The sequence below is a fragment of the Callithrix jacchus genome, chromosome X (assembly GCF_049354715.1).
Source record: "Callithrix jacchus isolate 240 chromosome X, calJac240_pri, whole genome shotgun sequence".
Taxonomy (NCBI): Eukaryota; Metazoa; Chordata; class Mammalia; order Primates; family Cebidae; genus Callithrix; species Callithrix jacchus.
This window is the reverse complement of record NC_133524.1, coordinates 106039031-106060715: the sequence shown is the minus strand read 5'-3', so window position 1 is coordinate 106060715 and position 21685 is coordinate 106039031. Positions and strand designations below refer to the sequence as shown.

General features: G+C 43.1%; 1 protein-coding gene across 1 annotated transcript; it reads left to right on the top strand.

The window, feature by feature from the left end:
* Positions 1-7287: 7287 nt before the first annotated feature.
* Positions 7288-8748, top strand: KCNE5 (potassium voltage-gated channel subfamily E regulatory subunit 5). Its single transcript, XM_035288918.3, has 2 exons — positions 7288-7975; positions 8129-8748. Exon 1 carries the CDS (start codon positions 7428-7430, stop codon positions 7854-7856), a length of 429 nt encoding a protein of 142 aa, XP_035144809.1. The 5' UTR covers positions 7288-7427; the 3' UTR covers positions 7857-7975; positions 8129-8748.
* The last annotated feature ends 12937 nt before the right edge of the window (positions 8749-21685 follow it).

Genomic DNA, 21685 nt, shown 5'->3' with positions numbered 1-21685 from the left:
CATTTTATGGGTGCACTGCAAGGCTAAGGATACAATTGAAGCAGAGAGCTGCACAAATAACCATAAACAATTGGAATCCTCTTACACTGTTGGTGGGAGTCTAAAATGATACAAGCCACTTTGGGAAAAGGTCTGGCAATTTCTTATAAAACTAAAGTACATCTTTCCTATGACCCAGCATTTCCACACCTAGGTATTTATCCAAGAAAAAGGAAAACATATGTCCACAAAAGCAATTGTATGAGAATATTTGTAACAGCTTTATTTTTAATAGTCGGAAGTTGGAAGCAGACCAAGTGTTCATTAGTAGGAGACTGGATAAACAAACTGTGGTAGCGTCACACAGTGGAGTACCACTTGGCAATAAAAAGGAACAAACTACTGATACTTGAAACATCATGTATCATGATTCTTATGACACATGAGAATCATGTATCATGATTCTTATGACACATGAGAATCATGTATCATGATTTATGTATCATGTATGTGAATCATGTATCATTATGTATCATGTATCAGCATGATCCTCAAAAACATTAAGCTGAGTAAAAGAAGTCTTGTTCAAAAAAGTCCATGCCTTATGATTCCATATATATGAGCTTCTATAACAGGCAAAACTAATCAATGATGGAAAAAAAAACCCCAGTGGCTGCCTCTGGGGGTGAAGGGAGAGGTTTCTTACAAAAAATCAAGAGAAAATGTTCTTGAGTAGTAGTCTGTATCTTAGTAGGGGTTACATTTGCCAAAACTCGGAAAATATGCAATTAATGTCTATATATTTAATTGTATGTATATTTTACCTCAAAAGAAAAAGAATAAGAAACCAATATTGAACTATAGTTAATGTTAGGTATGGAGAAAGTGCTTAGGAGTGAAGTGCATACTAATGTATGCAACTTTATGAAAAAGATAATGAATAGACAAACATAATGGAAGGAGGAATGGATAGCAGAGGGATGAATAAAATCAGCGTAGGAAAATATTCATGGTACAGTCTAGATGGTTACCATATATCCTCTGTAAAATTCTGTCAATGTTGCTATACGTTTGAAATTTTACATATTATTTTTTTGGAAAAATGTAACTGAAAAGTTTCGCATTTCTTACACAGTAAATCTTTTTCAAAGTTGGAAAGTTTCATTGGAGGAAGGCAGACCTCAGAGCTAGATAAATATTTCCTGAGCACATACTATGTGCCAGGCACTGTGCCAGGCATGGTGAGAGATACAAAGAGGAAGAACACAGCACCTGCCCTCAAGAGGTCTGTAGGGGCCATTTGATGAGCCCATCCATCACTATTATCCTATGCTATGAGATTACTAAGGAGAGTGAGATTTCATCTAGTTGAGAAGTGTGTGGCATTGAAGACGTTTTGGTAATTACTGCTGTAAATAGGGTTGGATAGCATCTTCAAGTCAGAGCACAGAGAGCCATGAAGGACACACTAAGGTGATCATTTGGAAGTCTAATGGACCCATTCAACAATTTTGAACCAAGAGTGACATCTTTAGGCATTTACTGGGAGAAAGGGGGCAGGTGCAGTAGATGCCATTGCTTTAGGGGGTTTGGCAGTCAAGGGAGGTTTTCAGGTACCTGTAATGAGCACTGGGAGTAGGTGGAAGCATCTATAAAAAAGGTTCAGAATGACCAGGACAGCTCCAGAGCCTAAAGTGATGAGATCTTGGTTTGATCCCCTGGGAAATGGGAAGCTATTTCATCTGTGCCTCTGTCCTACTCCTTTGTCCCATGATGTTGTGGCTCTGTAAGGCCATACTTGTTGTTCACAGTCAACATCTATTCTGATGGTTTGTTAGTCCATTGTGATTGGCCAGCATTGAAGATACACTGCTGTTGAATGCATCCCTGCCCACCTCATATGGTTGTTATAATGTTAATTAGTATAATGTAGGTAATATAAGTGGCACAGGCTAGATACTTGGTAAATGAAATCAGGGACCAAATTTGGTGCTCCAGTATGTGGCCTGAATATAGGAGGATATCACCACAAGCCCATGAAGATCTCCAGGAAGTCTCTAAGTAAGGCACTTGAAGCTCCTGAGGCCCTTTCCAAATAGTGTGATCTTTATCAAACCCCAGTTGGTCTGACATGCTGTGTAAATTCCCACTGAATAACTGAGAAGCCTCAGTTGGATTCAGGAACTGTCTAATTTATTCTCATCAGTCTTTTGAGAACAGAACTGCTGTGGTAGCTTATGACAAACCATACCCTCAAGATGGTACTGCTAGGAGGAGGTAGAGCAGGTTGCTACATAACCAGGGACGGTGAGCTCAGACCACCTGGAGTCTTTCTTTTTCCAAAGAAAGCTTTGGACTCTAGTGCTTAGAGATTGGGCCCAGAGTCTCAATTCTCTCCAAACTAGAATTCTGGCTGGTCTTCCTGCCCACTACTTACCCAGCTCCACGTCCTGGCACTCCCTATTGGTCCCCAGTTCACAAAGAAGTGTCTGTGAGAGTTATAAAAGCACAGACTGTTCATTGATGTGACTTGCTCACCGATGTAGCTCTAGGACCCAGCATGGTGTTTGACACAAAGTAACATGCAATAAATATTTGTTGAATGAACGAATGAATGAATGAGTGAATGATTCTTTCTCAGTCTTTAGTTGGTGCCTCATGAAGCCTTCTTTCCTTCTCTCCTTTAGAGCCCATTGTGGCTTTGCCAGCCTCCTGGACTCTGACAGTGCTTACCATCTGTGTCTGTCCTTTGGCAACGAGCCAAACTCAACTCAGTTCAATTCAACCAACTTCCATAGAACTGCACTGTTGGCAGGAAAGCACTCACAGTCTTAAGGAATGGCGAAAGCATTTCCTATCCATGGCGCCTCAATTGTATTTTTAAAACAACCTTGGCATGGAAGAGAACCTTTCCTGAGAGTTTTTGAAAGTCTAAATACATGATTGTGAATTACTTCCCTTTGTCAACACACTTGATTACCATTTTGGAAATGAGTTCTAGGCGATGGATAAACAGATGATTATTTGACAGGTACGGGGTTGGTGGAAAATAGGGGTGGATGGGTGGTGAGGAATGAGAACCAGTGCCCGTCTGGTAGATTTGCAGTTTCATTAAGTGTGGTAGGGAAAGAGGTTGGCATCTCAGCCATTCTGGGCAGGCCTGGAACTGAGATTTAAAGGGCCCAGCAGCCCCTAGTGGGAAAAGAAAGCCAGAATCGCCTCCACCCCATGCCTGTTGTTTTTTTTCTTAGAGTGATGGGCCTTTTTAAAATTTATGACTATTCTCCATTTCTGTTTCCACCCGCTTCTGCACATCTATCTCTCCCCATAGCATTCTTCTGTAAATTAGTACGTTGATTTCTCTCTAGTAATGATTTCTTTTAACAAAGCTATAATTAGCATTGTATGTGTTTATTAAAACATGATTTTTAATAATAAAACCTGAAAATAGAACTCTTACAATAAATGGCAAACTTAAATAAATAAATAATAGGTAGATCCATATTCTAGAGTACTATGTAGATAAAAAATAATGCTATGGGGAAATAGTACATAACATGGAAATTATAATACATTGTTAAGTGAAAAAGAAACGCCATGAAATAGAGAGAGAGAGAGAGAGAGAGTCATGAGTATGCACTATTGGTAATTTTTTGTTCTTTTTCTTGTCGGGTTTAGCCAACATTTCCAAAATTTTTCTTGTTGCTTTTTTGTGTTTTCCACTGAATGCTGCAAAGCAAAGCTCAGAAGGGTACATTGTGAAGAATCTGAAAGCACAAACGGGGATAGAGTAAGGCTTCTTTCAATCAGTGAATTTTGAGGAAGGCAAAATGCACAGAGTATTGCAGAGGAGCTCCAGGAAGGTGCTGTTTTTCATATTCAAAGGGGAGAACATGGTGTCTATTGGTGGAGAGGACTTAAGTTCCACTGAAGAAGACTGAACTCCATTAAAGAAACAATGAGGAACAACTCTTGGGTTTCTGAACATAGGCTGAATTTATTGCAGATTTATTCTAGCCATAGCACGATAAATTTGGCTGTAGGCAGGGAGATCTGCCAAGAGATTATCCGTTTGCATATTCGACCTGAGGTAATGAGAACATGGATAAAGCTTCTGGCAATAAAACCAGAAAGGAAGGAGGAAAGGATCTGAGACATGCTACCAAGAATCAGAGCTAGAGATTCAAATTTGGCTAAATATATGACAAGTGGTAGGCCATGTGAAGAGACAATTGTTATTTAGTCTTTATTTCATAATCATACATTTAACTCAACTCTGCAATCCAGCTAGGCATGGAAGGGAACAAGGAAAACATGGAACCCAAAGGGAACTGCAGTGAGAGCACAGATTTTAGGATACTGAGAGCAAATGGGGTGGAAAGGTTCTCTCCTGAGCTACAGAAGGAATGGTATGGTGGTTAAGATAAAACACAAGTCAAACTTATTAAAGTTGTCCACAGTCAGCAACAGTGATCTTCTTGCTGGTCTTGCCATTCCTGGACCCAAAGTGCTCCATGGCCTCCACAAATATATGCCATGTGAAGAGATACTCTTCAAAGAAATGGGTGTTAAGAGAGAATAGCTGAGGATTGAGTCTTTGGTGAGTCCAACAGTTAATGGGAGGAGGAAACAAGAGGAGCCAGCAAAGGAGGCAGAGAATGATGGGTCAGAGAGATAAGAAGAGAAACATGGGAATGCAATGTCACGAGAACCAATGGTAGGACAGTTACAGGAAGGAGTGGGTGGTTGATAGTATTAAATTCATCCTCAAGGTCAAAGACCTAAAGGGAGCAGAGACCTCTGAATTTGACCAAGAGGTCACTTGCATGGTGAAACGCCATCTCTACTAAAAATACAAAAAATTAGCTGGGCATGGTGGTGCATGCCTGTAATCCCAGCTACTCGGGAGGCTGAGGCAGGAGAATTGCCTGAACCCAGGAGGCAGAGGTTGCGGTAAGCCAAGATCGTGCCATCGCACTCCAGCCTGGGTAACAAGAGTGAAATTCCGTCACAAAAAAAAAGAAAAAAAAAAAAGAAAGCAGTTTTGGCAGAAAGCACTGGACTCTAGAAGTTTCAAGAGGAAGGAAAGGTGGGAAAATTGAGGTAGCCCATGAGTACCACCCACGTGGCACAAGTAATGTGTTAAAACTGAGAAGAAGAAGGTCCAACTTTATAATTCCAGTCCTTCTACTTAACCAGTCTGAACCTCGGTTTCCTCTTTGGAAAATGAGAATCCTATTAGCTCATAAGGTTACTGAAATTAGAAAACAAGTTTAAATTATTATTTTTATGTTAGAGCAATGGGGCTTCTTCCTCTTTTCCTCTCAAAAAAAAAAAAAAATCCCTAGCTATTTCTAGATATTTTTTAACACAGCAGTCCCCAACTGTTTTGGCACCAGAGACTGGTTTTCTGGAAGACAATCTTTCCGTGGACATTGGGGAGGGACAGATATTTTCAGGATGAAACTGTTTCACTTCAGATCATCAGGCATTAGACGCTCATAAAGAGCATGCAACCTAGATGTCTGGCATGCGCAGTTCACAATACGGTTTGAGCTCCGTATTGAGCTGATCTGACAGCAGGTGGAGCTCAGGTGATAATGCTTGCTTGCCCTCTGCTCACCTCCTGCTGTGTGGCTAGTTCCTAACAGACCAGGATCCAGCAGACTGGGAGGTTGGGGACTCCTGTTATAACAGATAAGAGGAGTCTTTTAGCTCAACAGTCATATCACTAGGTTAGTACTGCTTTGAAAATTCTCTAGCTGTGTCCTCTGGCATTCATACTGCCAAGTCACTTTAAAATTCTTTCCTGAGCCTCTCTGAGGTGAGAATATTGAGATAAGGTGGTTAGAAGGGAGCCAGTGTCAGGGTCATGTGGAATGTCTCTGAGGCCTGTTTAGAGGCTGTGAGGCAAGGCTCTATTTGAGACCCTGGATACAGTTTGGTGCCAACCTTGCCTGAATACACAGGAGGCTACAGCCCTGGGTAGATGGTGGGCTGAAGAACGGTTGGGGAAGAGGCAACGGAAAACCTTCCTTTTTAAACCCATGGCACCTATAAATTGAATGGTCTGAACAGTCTTGAACAGGAAGCATTATTTTCAAGGTGTGCATAAGGTCACATACTTTTCTTTCTTTCTGCTCTCATTTGGCAACTATGGACAGCCAGACCTAGCCAGCACTACCTCATTTTTTCTACCCCACTATCTACAAACCAACCCTTTTCTTTTGCAAAGCTCAGGCTGGTACCAGTTTAATATATCTGGCCTGATCTTTGTCTTGGTGCCTTGTTTTCCCCTAAAAAAAGAGTAGCCTTTGAGAAAAACATGGCTGCCCCAAAAGTCATTCGGGCCTAGACCTGTTATCAAGTTTTAGAGAGGCACAGAGCTGTGTGCTGGTCTAGCTGGGAGTAGGGTGAGCATATTCTCTAGAACTGGCACTTTTCAGATCCTGAGACATCTACAGAGTGTAGTCAAAGGGCCTTTTTTAATGTGCATGCTACTCTTATTGAAAGAAGTTGGCTTCACTTCTGGGAAGATGGCTTACCCAAGGGAAACAGGGTCCCATTATGAATAGTACATTCATATGCTAAGATGTGTGGACCTTTCAAAAAGTGTCATAGGACATCAGAGCAGGGGTGCATCCAAAAAGGCTGTTATATCACCAGAAACCATTTTGGATAACCAGGGAGTTCTCTTCTGCCTTGGCCTTCTAGCAAGTGCCTGAGCATTCAGTCACCAAAATCAGCCTGTGCATCTTCTGAATAAGATGCTCTTCTCCCACAGGGTAGGAGGTGGGTGGGAAAGGGGACGGGGAAAAGGAACGGAATGAGGACTGGAAAGGTAGGCCAGGGTCCTTGTATATGGGAGTAACTTCCGTAAGATGTGGACAACGGGGTCTCCGCTGCGGAAAGACATCTGCCATCTCCCTTGAGCGCCCCAAGGCAGAGCTGCCTTAGGGGGCCATATGCTGTAACTGGGCCAAAGCCTGGACTGCAGGGCAGGTGGCCAGAACTTGGAAGGAATTCTCTTCCGCAGCCCAGGGTCCAGGCTTGGCCCCAACAAGCTGCCCTGCCAGCCTCTGCTGCCTGGGGCCTCGCGCATTCCGAGCCCCCGCCCCCTCCACCCGTCTCCCGGTCTCGCCCCCACTCTTGTCCCTTTCTCCTCCCCCCACCAGCTGTCCCCTTTCCCTGGAGCAGCGAGACAGCCAGAGCCTGGGAAGAGGCGGCCGCGGGCCGGAGGGGGCGTGGTGGGGAAGGGGAGGAGGGGCGGGAGTGAGGGAATAAGGAGGCCCCGCGGTCGGCGCCCCCAGCCACTGCGCGCCTGCCGGAGAGCTGGGTGCCACCGCTGAGCCCTGCCCGCCGGCCGGCCAGCTCGCTAGCTCGCTTCCCCTCGCCCAGGGGGAAAGGTCAGCAGCATCCTGGAGCCGCCGTGTCACTCCCCGAAAGCCATGAACTGCAGCGAGAGCCAGCGGCTGCGAACCCTTCTGAGCCGCCTGTTGCTCGAGCTGCACCATCGGGGTAATGCCAGTGGCCTGGGCGCTGGCCCTGGTCCCAGCATGGGCATGGGGGTCGTTCCTGACCCTTTTGTGGGCCGCGAGGTGACCAGCGCCAAGGGCGACGACGCCTATCTCTACATCCTGCTCATCATGATCTTCTACGCTTGCTTGGCTGGAGGCCTCATCCTGGCCTACACCCGCTCCCGTAAGCTCGTCGAGGCCAAGGATGAGCCGTCCCAGGCTTGCGCCGAGCCCGAATGGGCCCCGGGAGGCGCCCCAGCCGCCGACGCCGAGACTGCCGCGGGCTACCTGGCCGAGGGCCGCCACCAGCTTGCCCCAGGGGGGCTGCCTGCCCTCGCCCAGGGCGCTGAACGGGTCTAGAAACACAACCACAGGTTGCTGGTTCGCGCCCTCCTCAACTCGCTCATCCCTGGGCGCGGCTTCCGCCTTCCACCCAGCACTCTTTTCCAGGGTTTGCCTCACTTGAGGCCCCGATAATGGTGAGAGGCCAGGAGACCTTGTCTGGAAGGCCCTGGAAGGAGAAGCACCACCTTACCCATTCCTGGCCAGTTTCTCCCTCTTCACCCCCGCGCCTCCACCCCCCACCCCACACCCCCAACTGCACTAAACTGCCTCTGCTCTCTTGTCTTCAGACAGCCCTGACAGCATGCTCCAGCCCTCTGGGAACTGAATCCAACACGTCCAACACTTGGCATTGAACTGAAGCAATGCATTCTATCAGAACTCTGGGCCGTCTAACTGGCAGCTGCTCCAGGGACTGCCAGGGACTGCTCACTGCAGAGCCAACGGGCTTGCCAGGCCGACTGCAGCAGCTCCAGCTTCCAGTTGCCTTAGGGACAGAGACAAAGAAAATGAAGAGACCTCAGACATCTTTTCCCTCCCTCTCTCTTTCAGCAGGGAGCTAGCAGGACACTAGGACCAGTCTGTGGGATAGAATGGACTTAATGGGGGATGGGTGGGGGAGGAGTGTTCAATGGGGAGGGAAAAGATCTATGCCTCCAACTGTATGGTTTTCTTGCCTTCCCAGTTTTCATCCCAGTGGTAACTTGCCTGATTTTTGTTAGCTCTGCCATCTTCTGCTGAGGGTTGTCATTACTGGGTGGATCACCCCAATACTTCAAATGCCTCTCTGTATTGATTCAGCTGTTATTGCAGTGTCTGCTTCATCCATGGAATTTGAGGCTCAGATGTGCCCTGCTCTGTAACCCTGGGGAATGTCAGAGGCAGGTAATAAAGGTTGTTTAAACAATAACACAAGACTCTTCTCTCAAATTTTCCAGCCTTAAGACCCAGTACCATATGGAGAAGGAATCCTTTTGCTTTTTCTTTTGGAAATGATGTTTGGATTTGGGGCTTGGGTGGTTGTGATATTTATATCTATATATCCAGCTCCAATTTGATATGTGTGATTGTGGGTGAAGAAAATGTTTATATGGCTAAATGGGGTTTTTTTTTCAAGTGTTTCAAAAGTTATACCTACGTTATTACTTAACATTCCTATTTTCTTAATTCTGAAACACTTTCAAATATCACAATGCAATTTTTCAGGATGCACTTTAAAAAAATCCTTTCAGGCTAATCAGTTTTAGCTATTATAAAATCTAATTTTTAGAAGTCACCTTAATAACTGTTTTTGTTTTACTTTTTTTGAGACAGAGTCTTGCTCTGTCACCCAGGCTGGAGTGCAGTGGCACAGTTAAGGCTCACTGATGGCTCTGCCTCCTGGGTTCAAGCGATTCTTGTGCCTCAGCCTTCCAAGTAGCCTCCTGAGTAGCTGGGATTACAGATGTGCACCACCATGCCCAGCTAACTTTTGTATTTTTAGTAGAGACAGGGTTTCACCATGTTGGCCAGGAGGGTCTCAAACTCCTTATCTCAAGTGATCTGCCTGATTTGTCCTCCCATAGTGCTGGGATTACAGGTGTGAGCCAATGCGCCCAGCTTATAACTTTTTAAAAGTGGCTTATTAAAAGATAAGGAAGCCACCAAACAGTGCAAATCTGAAGTCAAAGAGAAAATGCTTGAACTGAGCAATCTTAACCAATGATGGGTAAAGTTAGACGTGTGTGTTGTATTGATTTATTCTCCTTGTCTCAAGAAGGTTGTCAGAAACTTTCCTGCTTACAGCTGAAATACTTATATCTGATGATGGCTGTTTGGGCTTCATCAACCACACGTAAAATCACCTCTTAGAAGTAAGCCAATTTGCTTACATATAGCTGGGTTCTCTGATAATCATAGCAGCACAATGATATTACCAGTTACTTAAATGCATTGATAACACACAAACCTCATTCAACGCATTGGGTCTGACCTTCCAGTCCATCTAGCATTTTATTGAAACTATTAATAAGTTAAATGAACTTACCTTTATTTCCAGGATTCACTCCTTGAAGCTATACTGGCTTTGCCCCGTGGGCTCCTCTCCAGTCCTCGATCCAGCCATAAGATCACGCTTGAAAGTGGGGGCCAGGGATTGGGCAGCAGTCCAAGACAATGACAGAAAGAGAAGGGAAGCTATGAGAGCCATTGCAGCCAGGCAGGGAGGCCTGGGGAGGGTGTGAAGGGAAGGCACAATATACAGCAATGCTGAGGACATGTGACCGGGCAGTCTTCAGTCCTGTGTTCTAAGTCAAACCATGTCACTCATTTATCTGGCATAATGGGCACTCAAGGTTATTATTATTCATTTTTCAAATTGAGACTGAGTCTTGCTCTGTTGCCTGAAGTGCAGTGGCACCATCTCAGCTCACTGCAACCTCTGTCTCCCAGGTTCAAGTGATCCTCTTGCCCCAGCCTCCTTAGTAGCAGGGACTACGGGCTGTGCCACCATGCCTGGCCAATTTTTCTTTTTTTTGTATTTTTAGTAGAGATGGGGTTTCACCATGTTGGTCAGGCTGGTCTCAAACTTCTGATCTCAAGTGATCTGCCCATTTCAGCCTCCCAAAGTGCTGGGATTACAGGCACGAGCTGCCACATCCAGTCTCAAAGTTATTTGAGATGATAATGGAGCATCAGCGCTGCTTTGGGTGTTGAAATTTTGTAAACACATTTGTACCATTTCCCCACATACATTTAAAAGAATATATTTCCAAAATAAAGGAAGCTGGGAGCAGTTGGGACAGTGTCTATAATACATATTAATGTGCCAGCTGTGAAAAACAAATCCTATGCAAAATGTTCCTGTTTTTAAAAACATTTTATCCTTTTTATGATGACTTAAGGTACCCATGAAGAACACGTAGCGAGAGTAGCTGTGGAAGCCTCCTTGTGAGAAAAGTGAAATGGGCTGGGAAGAATGATTTGCTTTACTTCCCAGTTGCTTTTTTCAAATACTTTCAGGCTTTCAACCGTGTCCCGGCTAATGAAGTTTTTCGGAAGTCTGAACACTCAACTTGCTACCAGACAGTGCGGGTGTTAACAGCATTGAAGTGATCATATTGTGGTTAGCAAAAGACAGGGAGAAGAAAGAAAAACTAGGTGCTTGGCCAACCCCCAGTTTTGACAATGTATCCCTGAATAGCAATAGCTGACTATACAGATTGGGAAAATGTTAGCCTTGTCCTGAATGTGATTTTAAAGATGTTAAACATTCTAATAAATGAGAATGATTCTTTTTTCACTCCACCAAGCAGTCTATTTCTCCTCTCTGCACAACCAGGTCCTGTTTCAGTTCAGGTTCAGATCTTCACTTCAAAATAATAATGAAGCTAACTTGAGGCTTTATACAAAGATGAATTAGGGGATGTTTTGCGTTTCAATGTCTGGAATTGCTCATCAACAGTGCAAAAAGAAATGAAAGCTTTTCTTCTATTACAGACACAATTCTGTGTTGTCTATTTTACTTTTCTTGAAGGATACAAATGGGGTCTTTTGTTTGTTTGTAGTTACCATCTTCTCCTTTTTAATTTGCCATTGCTTTTATAAACCCAAGATCTGCGCCACCACCACCACCACAAAAAGGTCTGAGCTGCGTTCCAAACAATCTTGCCTGCTGGTTGAAGCAAATACACCATGATGAGGAGCGAGCATAGGACCAGAAATCAGGAGAACTGGGGTCCAGCTCAGGCTTTGCCAATTAACAAGCTTTGTTTCTCAGAGTGAGCTGCTTAACCTCTCGGGGCCCCAGTCTCTGCAGCTGTGGGGATTTGAGGATCAAGTGAGATAATATATGGGAAAAGTCTAGTAGAGGTATAGCAGTCAGAGAAGGTATGAGATCTATGCTTTCCTTTTCCTTTTTTGGAGAAGTGCCCTTGGCATTTGGGTCGGGGTAGTGGGAGGAAGAGAAAATTTTCCACTATGTAGTTTCTACAGTTAGTGCTCCAGTAGAGGATTGCTAATAGCCACTGGTTCCTAGATTTTCCAGCTTATCTCCCCCATTCTCAGGATCTTGGCTGACTAGGAAACTACATAACTGTCTCACCAACCTACTCTACTTCCCTTTACCTGCAGGCGCATCATGCTCTTTTCAAAAAGTATGAACAGTAACACTTTACGATGCTCCACCAGGACTGAAGTCTAGACTTTTGAAGTCAAGAGTCCTCAGGGATAGGTAGTGAGCATGAGAAAAAAAATGAAGGGTAAGAATCAGAGGCATTGGGCTTCATAAAGGAGGCAGGAAGAAGAGTGAACTAGAATGTTCTGTGAAGGTAAGAGAGTATGATTGAGGATCACCAAAGGTGAATAGATTAGATTGGTCAATAGACTGCCCAGATAAACTTGACCTTTCCATCAAAAATGACCTTGGGAGAAGATGTTGGATGAGAAGTCACTTTTAAACCCTTTGGTTCCTACTTAACATAACCTATAGTTGTCCAGGAAGACAAATAATATGATTAAGCCAACTCCTCTTTCGGTGCTAGGCCTCACAGCATGGGACCAGGTGGCCCCAACCAGTCCCCCATCTGCTATGTTTTGAAAGAGGACAGAGTCATGGTCAAAGCTGTGGCCTGTGCGTTTTCCTCTGAAGAGGGTGAAGCCAGAGCAGACAGGGAGATACATCAGATACATTTAAAAAATTGTAGTAAAATATACATTATGTAATATTTACTCACGTAGCCATTTTAAAAAGTGTACAGCTCAGTAGAACTACATTGACATTCTTTTGCCACAACACCATTTTCAGAAAAAAAGGAGAGCAGCGAAATTCCCTTAAATAGAAGAGGTATAGTTAATCATCACTTTAGATGGCACCCCTTCCATGGATACTCACATTTCATAACAGATCACTTAGGACAGTGTAAAGGTAGAACCCCAAGAAAGAAACTCCAGTTGTGGGGTTCAGTGGAATCTGGAAGGAGATATACCTTGAAATGTTTACAGATGTCAGGCAGAGTACAGAGGTTGGTGTGCTGGACTTCCCACAACTTTTCAAGTCATATTCTACTCTCACTGCCAGATGTTCTTAGAACCTTGGGGAGGATGGAGGTGGCCATGAGTGACTGGATTGCAGTACAAACTCACTGGATTTCCACATGACTGACTCACAAGATGTCTATTCAAGAAACACTTCAGGTCCTTAGTAAGACAGGGGGTCTCCTCTGGGCTCTTTTTAGTATCTAGGTGTGATCCAGTAGGGGCTACAGCTCCAGCAGGCCTAGCTCAAGAAAGAACGGAGTTAAAGAACCTGTTAACTTCAATCTTCCTCTTTTAGGACCACCTCTTTAGGGTCTGTGGCCTTGATTTAGTATAGGCTTATAAGTAGATTGCAGAAAAATAATGGCAACTCCATTCTTACAGTCCTCAGGGGACCCATCCTGGTATTTCTCCCCTCACTCCCCTCAGCCATTCCCCTTGGTGTCGTGTTTGCTAAGGTGGCCTTCCAGTGGACAGAGGGATTCCTGGGAAACAGGCAAAGGACTTCTCTCCCCTTCCACCTGTCCTGATTATTCCCATCTTCACCCCCATCTTATCCCCCACTGTGATCAGGATCAGCTTCTGGAGAAACTACGGGATTGTATTTATCTCATTTTTCCCTTGTTCTGAGCTCACCCCTGCTCTCCTCCTTAGTCCCAGTATTCCAAAACTCTCTCTTTCTTACTGCTAGAATATAAGGATCTTATTCATTTACATCTAATCTGCTGTTCATCTCAGAAATGATGCAAAGAAAATGTTTTTAATGGTGGCTCTCAGACACTGGGTGAGGGAGAGAGGTATGAAAAAGGGCTTGTCCTAGGACACTCAAGTATGATATGGGTAAGGCTAACTCTTGCAGTCACAACACTGTGATTAGCTTCTCAAGAACAGGACTTTATTTTTTATTTTTTATCACCACTGCTTCTGGGGAATTTTGGAAGACTGCAACATTCAGCCTAGGAGGGCATCTTCATTTCCATGCCAGCCTCCTACTGTGGGGGATAAGATGGGGGTGAAGATGGGAATAATCAGGACAGGTGGAAGGGGAGAGAAGTCCTTTGCCTGCTTCCCAGGAATCCCTCTGTCCACTGGAAGGCCACCTTAGCAAACATGACACCAAGGGGAATGGCTGAGGGGAGTGAGGGGAGAAATACCAGGATGGGTCCCCTGAGGACTGTAAGAATGGAGTTGCCATTATTTTTCTGCAATCTACTTATAAGCCTATACTAAATCAAGGCCACAGAGAAACGACAAGCCCTGCTTGGAGGTAGCTGCTCTGCTATCAGCCAGATGAGTTAGTCACCATCCTGTGTCCCAACTATTTGGCACCATCCCAAAGAAGTTTGAGCCTTTCCTCTAGCAAGTCCAGGTGGCTGGTACATTCAAGATACCCCATGTTTTGATTTTATCCATCTTCCAATAAGGCAGAATACTGTAGTGCATAGGATATAGGTGCTAGTGCCAGAGTGCATGGGTCCACATCTATGGTCTTTCACTAACTGAGTGATGTCAAAAGAGTTACTTAACCTCCAAGCCTCCTTTATTCCTCTGTAAAGTAGATGTAATAAGTAGTACCTACATCCCCAGCGTTGTTGTGAAGATTGAGAAGTTAACATAGTGCCTGGCCTAGGGGAAATGTTCAGTAATGGTAGCTACCATTCTGTACTTCCCTCTCATCTTGACTTTCAATCCCTCCACTACTATCGCTGTTTTTTAGGACGTTGTTCTTATTTTGGCTCCATTTGCCTCATTCCTTGTTAGCATACAAAATATGTCAGGCTTGCTCACCTGAAAAACAACTCTCTTGCCCTTCTTCCCCCACAGCTATTGCCCTATTCCTCTTTCCCCTTTTTCAGTAAAACTCCTCAAATGAATGGTATACACCCTGGCTCTGTTTCTCACCTTCCAATCTTGTCTCAATTCATTGCAATACAGTTTTTAGCTCCACACACCAATGAAACTGCTTTTTCCTGGTCACCAATGACCTATAAGTTGTCAAATCTAAAGCTCAATTTTCAGCCTTCATTCTTTGTGACTATTTAGCAGCATTTAATGGAGTTGATGACTCTCCTTGAAATTCATCTTTTGACTTCCATAACACTTCAGTCTTCTGGATTGTCTCTTTCTTCACCAGTCCTTTTTCTTCTCAGTCTCTTTTACTGGTTCCTTCTCATCTCTTCAACCTCTCAACATGAAAAATATCGTCCTCACATATAAATACCATCTTTAAATTGATGACTCCCAAATTTATATTATTTTATCCATCAAAACCCCTACTCTTCAGTTTTGCATATTGACTGTCTACTTAACATCTCTACTTGGGTATCTAAACCTATCTCGAAGTTAACACATACAAATTAGAGTTTTTGAGTTCCTTTCCCCCAGATTTGTTCTTCTATGTGAGAAAGAAAAAACAACCCTTGACATCTGGGAACTGATATAATATTTACATCTAGGCTTCACTCTTCTTAGAAGCTGGCCTGGTGTTCAGAGGTAGGCTATGTTATTCTCCTATTGGGCATAAGCAATCTCACAAAACACCAATACCAGAGAAGTCTAATGGCAAGACATGTCTTTGTGACTGTGATGAAGTAAGACAAAACAAGAACATTTCATCATGTTATATAAGCACAGACAAACAGAAGTTTAGATTGAAACACAAAATACCAAACATCCTAATTTCCTAACTAATGTGAGTGACTGCTATTGCTCTACAAATTATACCTTTAGTCTTTTTGTGTAGCCTTTCTTCCTCTAAATTAGATTTATTAAGAAAATTATAGGATTATCCTTATTGATAGCATTCATTTTTGTAAACGATCCTATTACCAACCACCTATTTGCTTATGCCAAAACAGGAGTCAGATTGATTATGCTCTTTCCCTCATCCTCCCACAGCCAATCTAGGAGCCAAATTCTTTCCATCGTACCTCCAAAAGAAATTCTACGTATGCTCACTTCTCATGATCTCCACTTCTACCACCCTTGTCTATATCTGCACCATTTCTTACCTGAACTAGGCTAACACTTCCTAACTGGTCTTCCTGCCTGGACTGTGGCCCCCCACAACAGTCAGAGCAATACTGAAGCATAAAGTAAAACATGTCTCTTCTCTATTTATGTTCTAATCATATGCATAATCCAATGCCCTCCATTGGATTAACCATATGATTAGAACATAATCTCAACTCCACACCATGATCTATAAGGCCCCTCATGATCTGACCCTTGCTAACTTCTCTAAACCTCACCTCCTGATGTTCTTTTCTCGTTGCTTACTAAACTCAATTGACACTGGTGTTCTTGCTGTTGGTTCCTTGAACTCTTCAATTTTTTTTCTGCCTCAAAGCCTTTGCATGTTCTATTTACTCTTCTTGGAATGTTCTTTCCTTACATCGTCTTATGGCTGTTTCCTTCTCATCACTGAGGACTCAGTTCAATGGCAATTTCTCAGAGGCCTTCCTTAATCATCCTATCTATAGCTGCTCCTTTTTCCCACTTGCACCCTATTGTCTATCCCGTTGTGCTGTATATTTACTTCACAGCAGGAAACAATGTCTAAAATAATCATTTTTGTTTACTTACTAGTTTATTGTCCGTCTTTCCCATGTAGGCTGTAAGTTCCATGAAGGGAGAGATTTTGTAGTCACTTTTTTATTTTTTATTTTTCTATGGTCAATTTTTAACATTTATTTTTATAACTTTTTTGAGGTATAATTGCTGTACAAACAGTGCATATATTTAAAGTGGATGATCAGATGGGTTTTGACATATGAATATATCTGTGAAACCTCACCAAAATCAAGATAGTGAACCTACCTATCACCCCCCAAAATTACCTTTGTGTCTCCCTCCTGCTGGCCTAGACAATCAATGAATGGGTTTTTGTTTCTGTAGATTAATTTGCATTTTCTACATTTTTACAAAAATGTATAATGCAGTATGAACTTCTTTCATTCAGCATACTGATTTTTGAGATTCATCTATATTGTTGTATGTATCAATAATTCATTTCTTCTTATTCCTGAGTAACTGCAGGTAGGCATCACCATTTGTTTACCCATTCACCTGTTGAAGAATATCTGGGTTTTTTTCTAGTTTTTTTACAATAATAAATAAAGCTTCTATAAACATTTGCGTGCAAGTCTTTTTGTGGACATACATTTAACACAGGGATTTTGTGTGTATGGTTCTTTTCAGCATCCGTCATGGCCAGGCACTTGTGTAATATGTGTAAAATATACGGTGGTTAAATACGTGTTGAAGGAATATAGATAAACCTTCTTTGCAGCCCAAGTCCATGGACAGTTCCATGGCTCCTGTACCCACCTCAGAATCCTTCACTATCCTACCTTTTGTCTCATTCTTGTCTTTCCAACATGTGGCCCTGAGTGACCCCTTGAATGTGGCTGTTTCCACTCTTGGCTTGTTGGAAAAACCCTGCATTGGATTCTCTGCCAATGTGTGCTCTCTAAGCTGGCTTCTCTGGCTGTCCAGCAATCCGTTCATTCCTTGCTTGCTGACTCCCTATCACATTCCGTACAGCAGCTGCTCCAAACTTCCTGCCCTCTCCTCAAGCCCCCAGCCGCATCCCTCCCCTTCATTCTCAGGAGATGACTTCACCTCCTTCATTTCTGAGAAGATTGAGGCGAACTGACGGGAGCTTCTTAGGCTTCCATCTGAGCCATATACACACAACCATCTCAAATGCTTCTGGCTCTCAGGAATATGTGCTCCTTCACCTTGCCATGGTTAAGCTCTCTGCCAGCGTGCTTGACCCTAGCCCCAACTTTATGATGTTAATAACAACAGCAGCCAAATAAATGTATTTTGCTTTCGATATGTGCCACGCCCTTGGCTAAGCACCGAGGAAACAACTCTCACATTTGTTAAAAAACTATGTCATTAACGTGTATCATTTCTACTTTTTCTAAGCTTAAAAACTCATTAACTATTTTGTAAAAGTACTGTGAATACATAAATACTAAGCACTTTGTGTGCATTATCTAATTTAATCTTCATAGCAAAATCATAGGGTAGTACTATTATTTTAACATAAGGAGAGAGAGGATGAAGGACAGGTAAAGTAACTTACTCTGGGTGATATAGCTAGTAAGTGGTAGAGCTAGGATTTGAGCTAAGGTTTAAATCCAGAGTTCTCTTTTCCTCTCTCTCTCTCTCTCTCTCCTCCTTGAATTTCAGAGAAAATTATCTTAATTCTACTTCTCAGTTCATGGCAAATGATCATCCTTAGTCAAAATATAAAGCAATTACAAAGAACAAGTCAAATAAAGGGGAAGAGAGTCACACTAAGGAGAAGATATGAAAGATCTTGGCAGACTAAGGAGTTGGGACTTCATCCTATAACCAGTGAATCCCAAATGTTAATAAACATTCTCTGGGGCACTTGTTAATAGGGCAGATTCCTAGGCTCCCAACTCAGACCTCCTGGATCAGTCCCTTTGGGGATAGACAAATGCAGAAGTATAAAAGACCAGTTTAGAGGCTGTGACAGTATTCCAGAGGAGAGATTACAGTGGCCTGGACTATGATAGTGGCAATGGAGGTAGAGAGATATGGTCAGTTTTTGGTCGTTGTTGGTTTTTATTGAGACAGGGTCTCACTATGTCACCCAGGCTGGAGTGCCTTTGGAGTGGCGCAATCATGGCTCACTGCAGCCTCAAACTCCTCAATTTTTTTATTGTAGTAAAATACATATAACGCAAAAGGTACCATTAGAAACATTTTAAAGTATACAATTAAGTGGCATTTAGTGTATTCGCATGGTATGCAACCATCACCACTATCAATTCCAAAACGTTTTCACCATTCAGATTGGAGAATTTTTAAAGGTAGAATTGACAGAGTGATGCAACCAATAAGATGGTGAGTTAGAGGGAAGGGTCAAGCCCATTAGGGCTTTCTTTTTCTTTCATCCACAAAGAGCTGAAAAGTCTTGGTTTTGTTTTTTGTTTTGTTTTGTTTTTTGAGATGGGTTCTTACTATGTTGCCCAGGCTGGTCTTGAACTCCTGAGTTCAAGTGATCCTCCTGCCTCAGCCTCCCAAGAAGATGGGTTTATAGGCATGTGCCTGTATGCCTGTTATCATTAGGTTTTGACAGCATGCTGATGTGGATAGTGATGATATTTGACAGAGATGAGTAATAAGAAGTGGGATAGAAAGAAGGAGACATAAAAGCAGTTATGGACATGGTGAGTTTCTTAGAGATCTTTGGGGAAAGATATGAAGAAACCAGTTGAAGTGGGCCTGTAGTGTAGGTGAAACTTAGGGCCTGGGGTCCCAGACTACATAAAAGCAAACACTTGCACGAGGCTATCTGTCAGACGTTGGTTCAAGTGCTCTATATACATGATCTCAATGAATCCTCGTGTTACAGATGAGCAAACAGAGGCATAGAGAAACTTGCCAAAGTTACTAGCACATGACAGAAGGGTATTGAAATTCAGGCAGCCTGACTTTCAAGTCAGTGCTCATAGCCATTATGTTATGCTGCCTCTCACTGAGGCATTGCAACTTGAATCTAGGAGAGTAGAGGCAAGGTGGAGGGCAGAGCCTTCAGGAAAATTGACATCTATGGAGAAAGATGTTAGAGAAATTTATTGAAGAAGACAGAGGAGGACAGATAAGAAAGGTAACAGGAAAGAGGAAAAATTGCAGAGGACAAATGAGAGGAGAATGTTAAGAAGGAGGGAGCATCTGACTCTGAAGACTTGTTGCAACTGAAGGCTGAGGAGACATTTGATTTGCTGATGACTGTCACTGGTCACTTTCCAGATGGCTGGTTAGTGGGGAACACAGAAACCCAGAGGGAAAGGGTTAAGGATAGAGTTGGTGGTAGGGAAAGAAAATTGCTAGTATGGACTATTGTTCCGATAATGGTGGGCATGAAATAAAAGGAAAATATTATTAATTGATAAATCTTTGGAAGGAATCAGCATGGCATCTTGGATCATGCAGACAGATCAGACTTCCTGTTCTGTCACTTACTTGCTCAGTGACCTTGGGTAAATGACTTAACTTCTTGGAAGCTCAGTTTACCCACGATAATATCAGGGCCTACCTATCTCAGAGGGTTGGGAAGTGAGATAATGCATGTAAAATACACATAATTAGTTACTGTTATTAGTCATTCAATAATGCCAATGAATATAGTTCAGTGATTTTGATTGTCCAGGAAACTCCCAAATGCTGCCTCCTTAGGGTCTTTGAGATCAGTAATGGCTGGACTGGTAGGTCTCCAACTGTTGTCAATAGGAGAAGTCCTCTTGAGGTCACCTCAGGCTGGAGCCAAGTTGTAGGGTTAAATTCAAATCAAAGCAACTTAATTAAGATAGAGGGCCCTTCAACGTATTGCCTCTCTGTACAGTGAACTGGGTAAAGCTTGTGTAAATTCCATATGTAGTGACTGGCCAGAGAAGCAGAGCTTCCCTTTAAAGGAGAAATGAATAATCACATACACTCCTCGACCTGGTTTCTCTAAGCACCTAATGAAGCAAATAAATGCCTAAAGCTTCTTGGCATTAGATGTTTAAGAAGATTGTCAACTTGTAAGATGGGAAATTCCCTCCCTTCCTCCCTCATCCTCTACTCTCCTAAACATCACTGAGTTTTTCTTTCAGGATTGGGAATATATTTAAGGATCTTGCAAAACCCCAGAGATCCAGAATCATCTGTTTGTTCAGATGGGTATCTCTATGAGCTGTGAAAAATTTTCCAGAATCTGTATTGATCCCACATCATTCCTTGAAAGTTGATTTTATTTTTTAAAAAGTATCTCTCCTGCCATCTGCTTCTCCACAAATTTTAGTGCATAATGACCCAAAGTCAGATTCTTGGTTATTTGAGATTTTCAAGTTCGAGATCAAGAGAAGTTTATCAGAGACATGTGTTTCCAGGTGGTGGTGCGGGGGGGCGGAATTCCATCAGTGCTCAAGACATACAGCAGCTGTCATGAAGTCAATTTGCTGGGTCTGGCAACTAACTTCAGTGCTCGTTTTACAGAGCTACAGAGAACAAGTACTGACTGAATACTCTCTGGGCAATATGTAGGTCCCGGCTCCTAGGACTTTCTGTCCAAAAGCAACTTACATGGAAAGGGATGTTTTTGCTTCTCCTCTTTTTTTTTTAAGACATTTAAAAAATCTTTTTTTTTTTGTAAAGACTTTTCCTCTTTACCACACCCCATTTCTTTATCTCCCTCTTTGTTCTTCTATTCATTCCCCTTGAGTCTTTGGAGTAATACCACAATTAGAATCTTCATTGCTCCCTCAGCTAGGTCAGCCTCAGACCTGTTTGCCAATTGGAAAGACCTCTCTTTCATGGCCTGTGTAGTCTGGTGACACTCACCAGAGTTTTCCTAAGTGGAAGTCTGTTTCAGCAGAGAACTGAAATTCAAGCAAAATTTCTGGAAGGGGAAATGTGGAAGCAAGAATCTTCTGCAGCAGAAGCCTGCCACTGAGCCTTGTCAACTGATCAGTATGGAGGCCCAGGCTTCAGGGCAAAAAGGCTGCTCTCATCTATCTATAGAAAAGCAACATTTCTCCACCAAGCCCAGGCTCCAGTCCAAATACAATGTGACAGAGCCTACTTTTCATCTTATTTACTCCTACCTGCACTTGAGGGATGATGAACATACTGGTATCCACGCCTAGGGATCTGTCTGGCACCACATGCTCCTCTGGGAGCCACTGAAGATCAGAGTTATGGACAGAGGCAGGACAAACCATCCTTTCTTGTAATTCTTTCTATACTGGGTTAGTGGAGCCCAAAGCCAGGCCTATTTATGCCCGAAGTCTCGTCAAGTTGCAAGTCAA

Excerpts from the sequence above, each read along its gene's own strand:
- KCNE5 (XM_035288918.3), top strand. The coding sequence starts at position 7,428 with ATGAACTGCAGCGAGAGCCAGCGGCTGCGAACCCTTCTGAGCCGCCTG.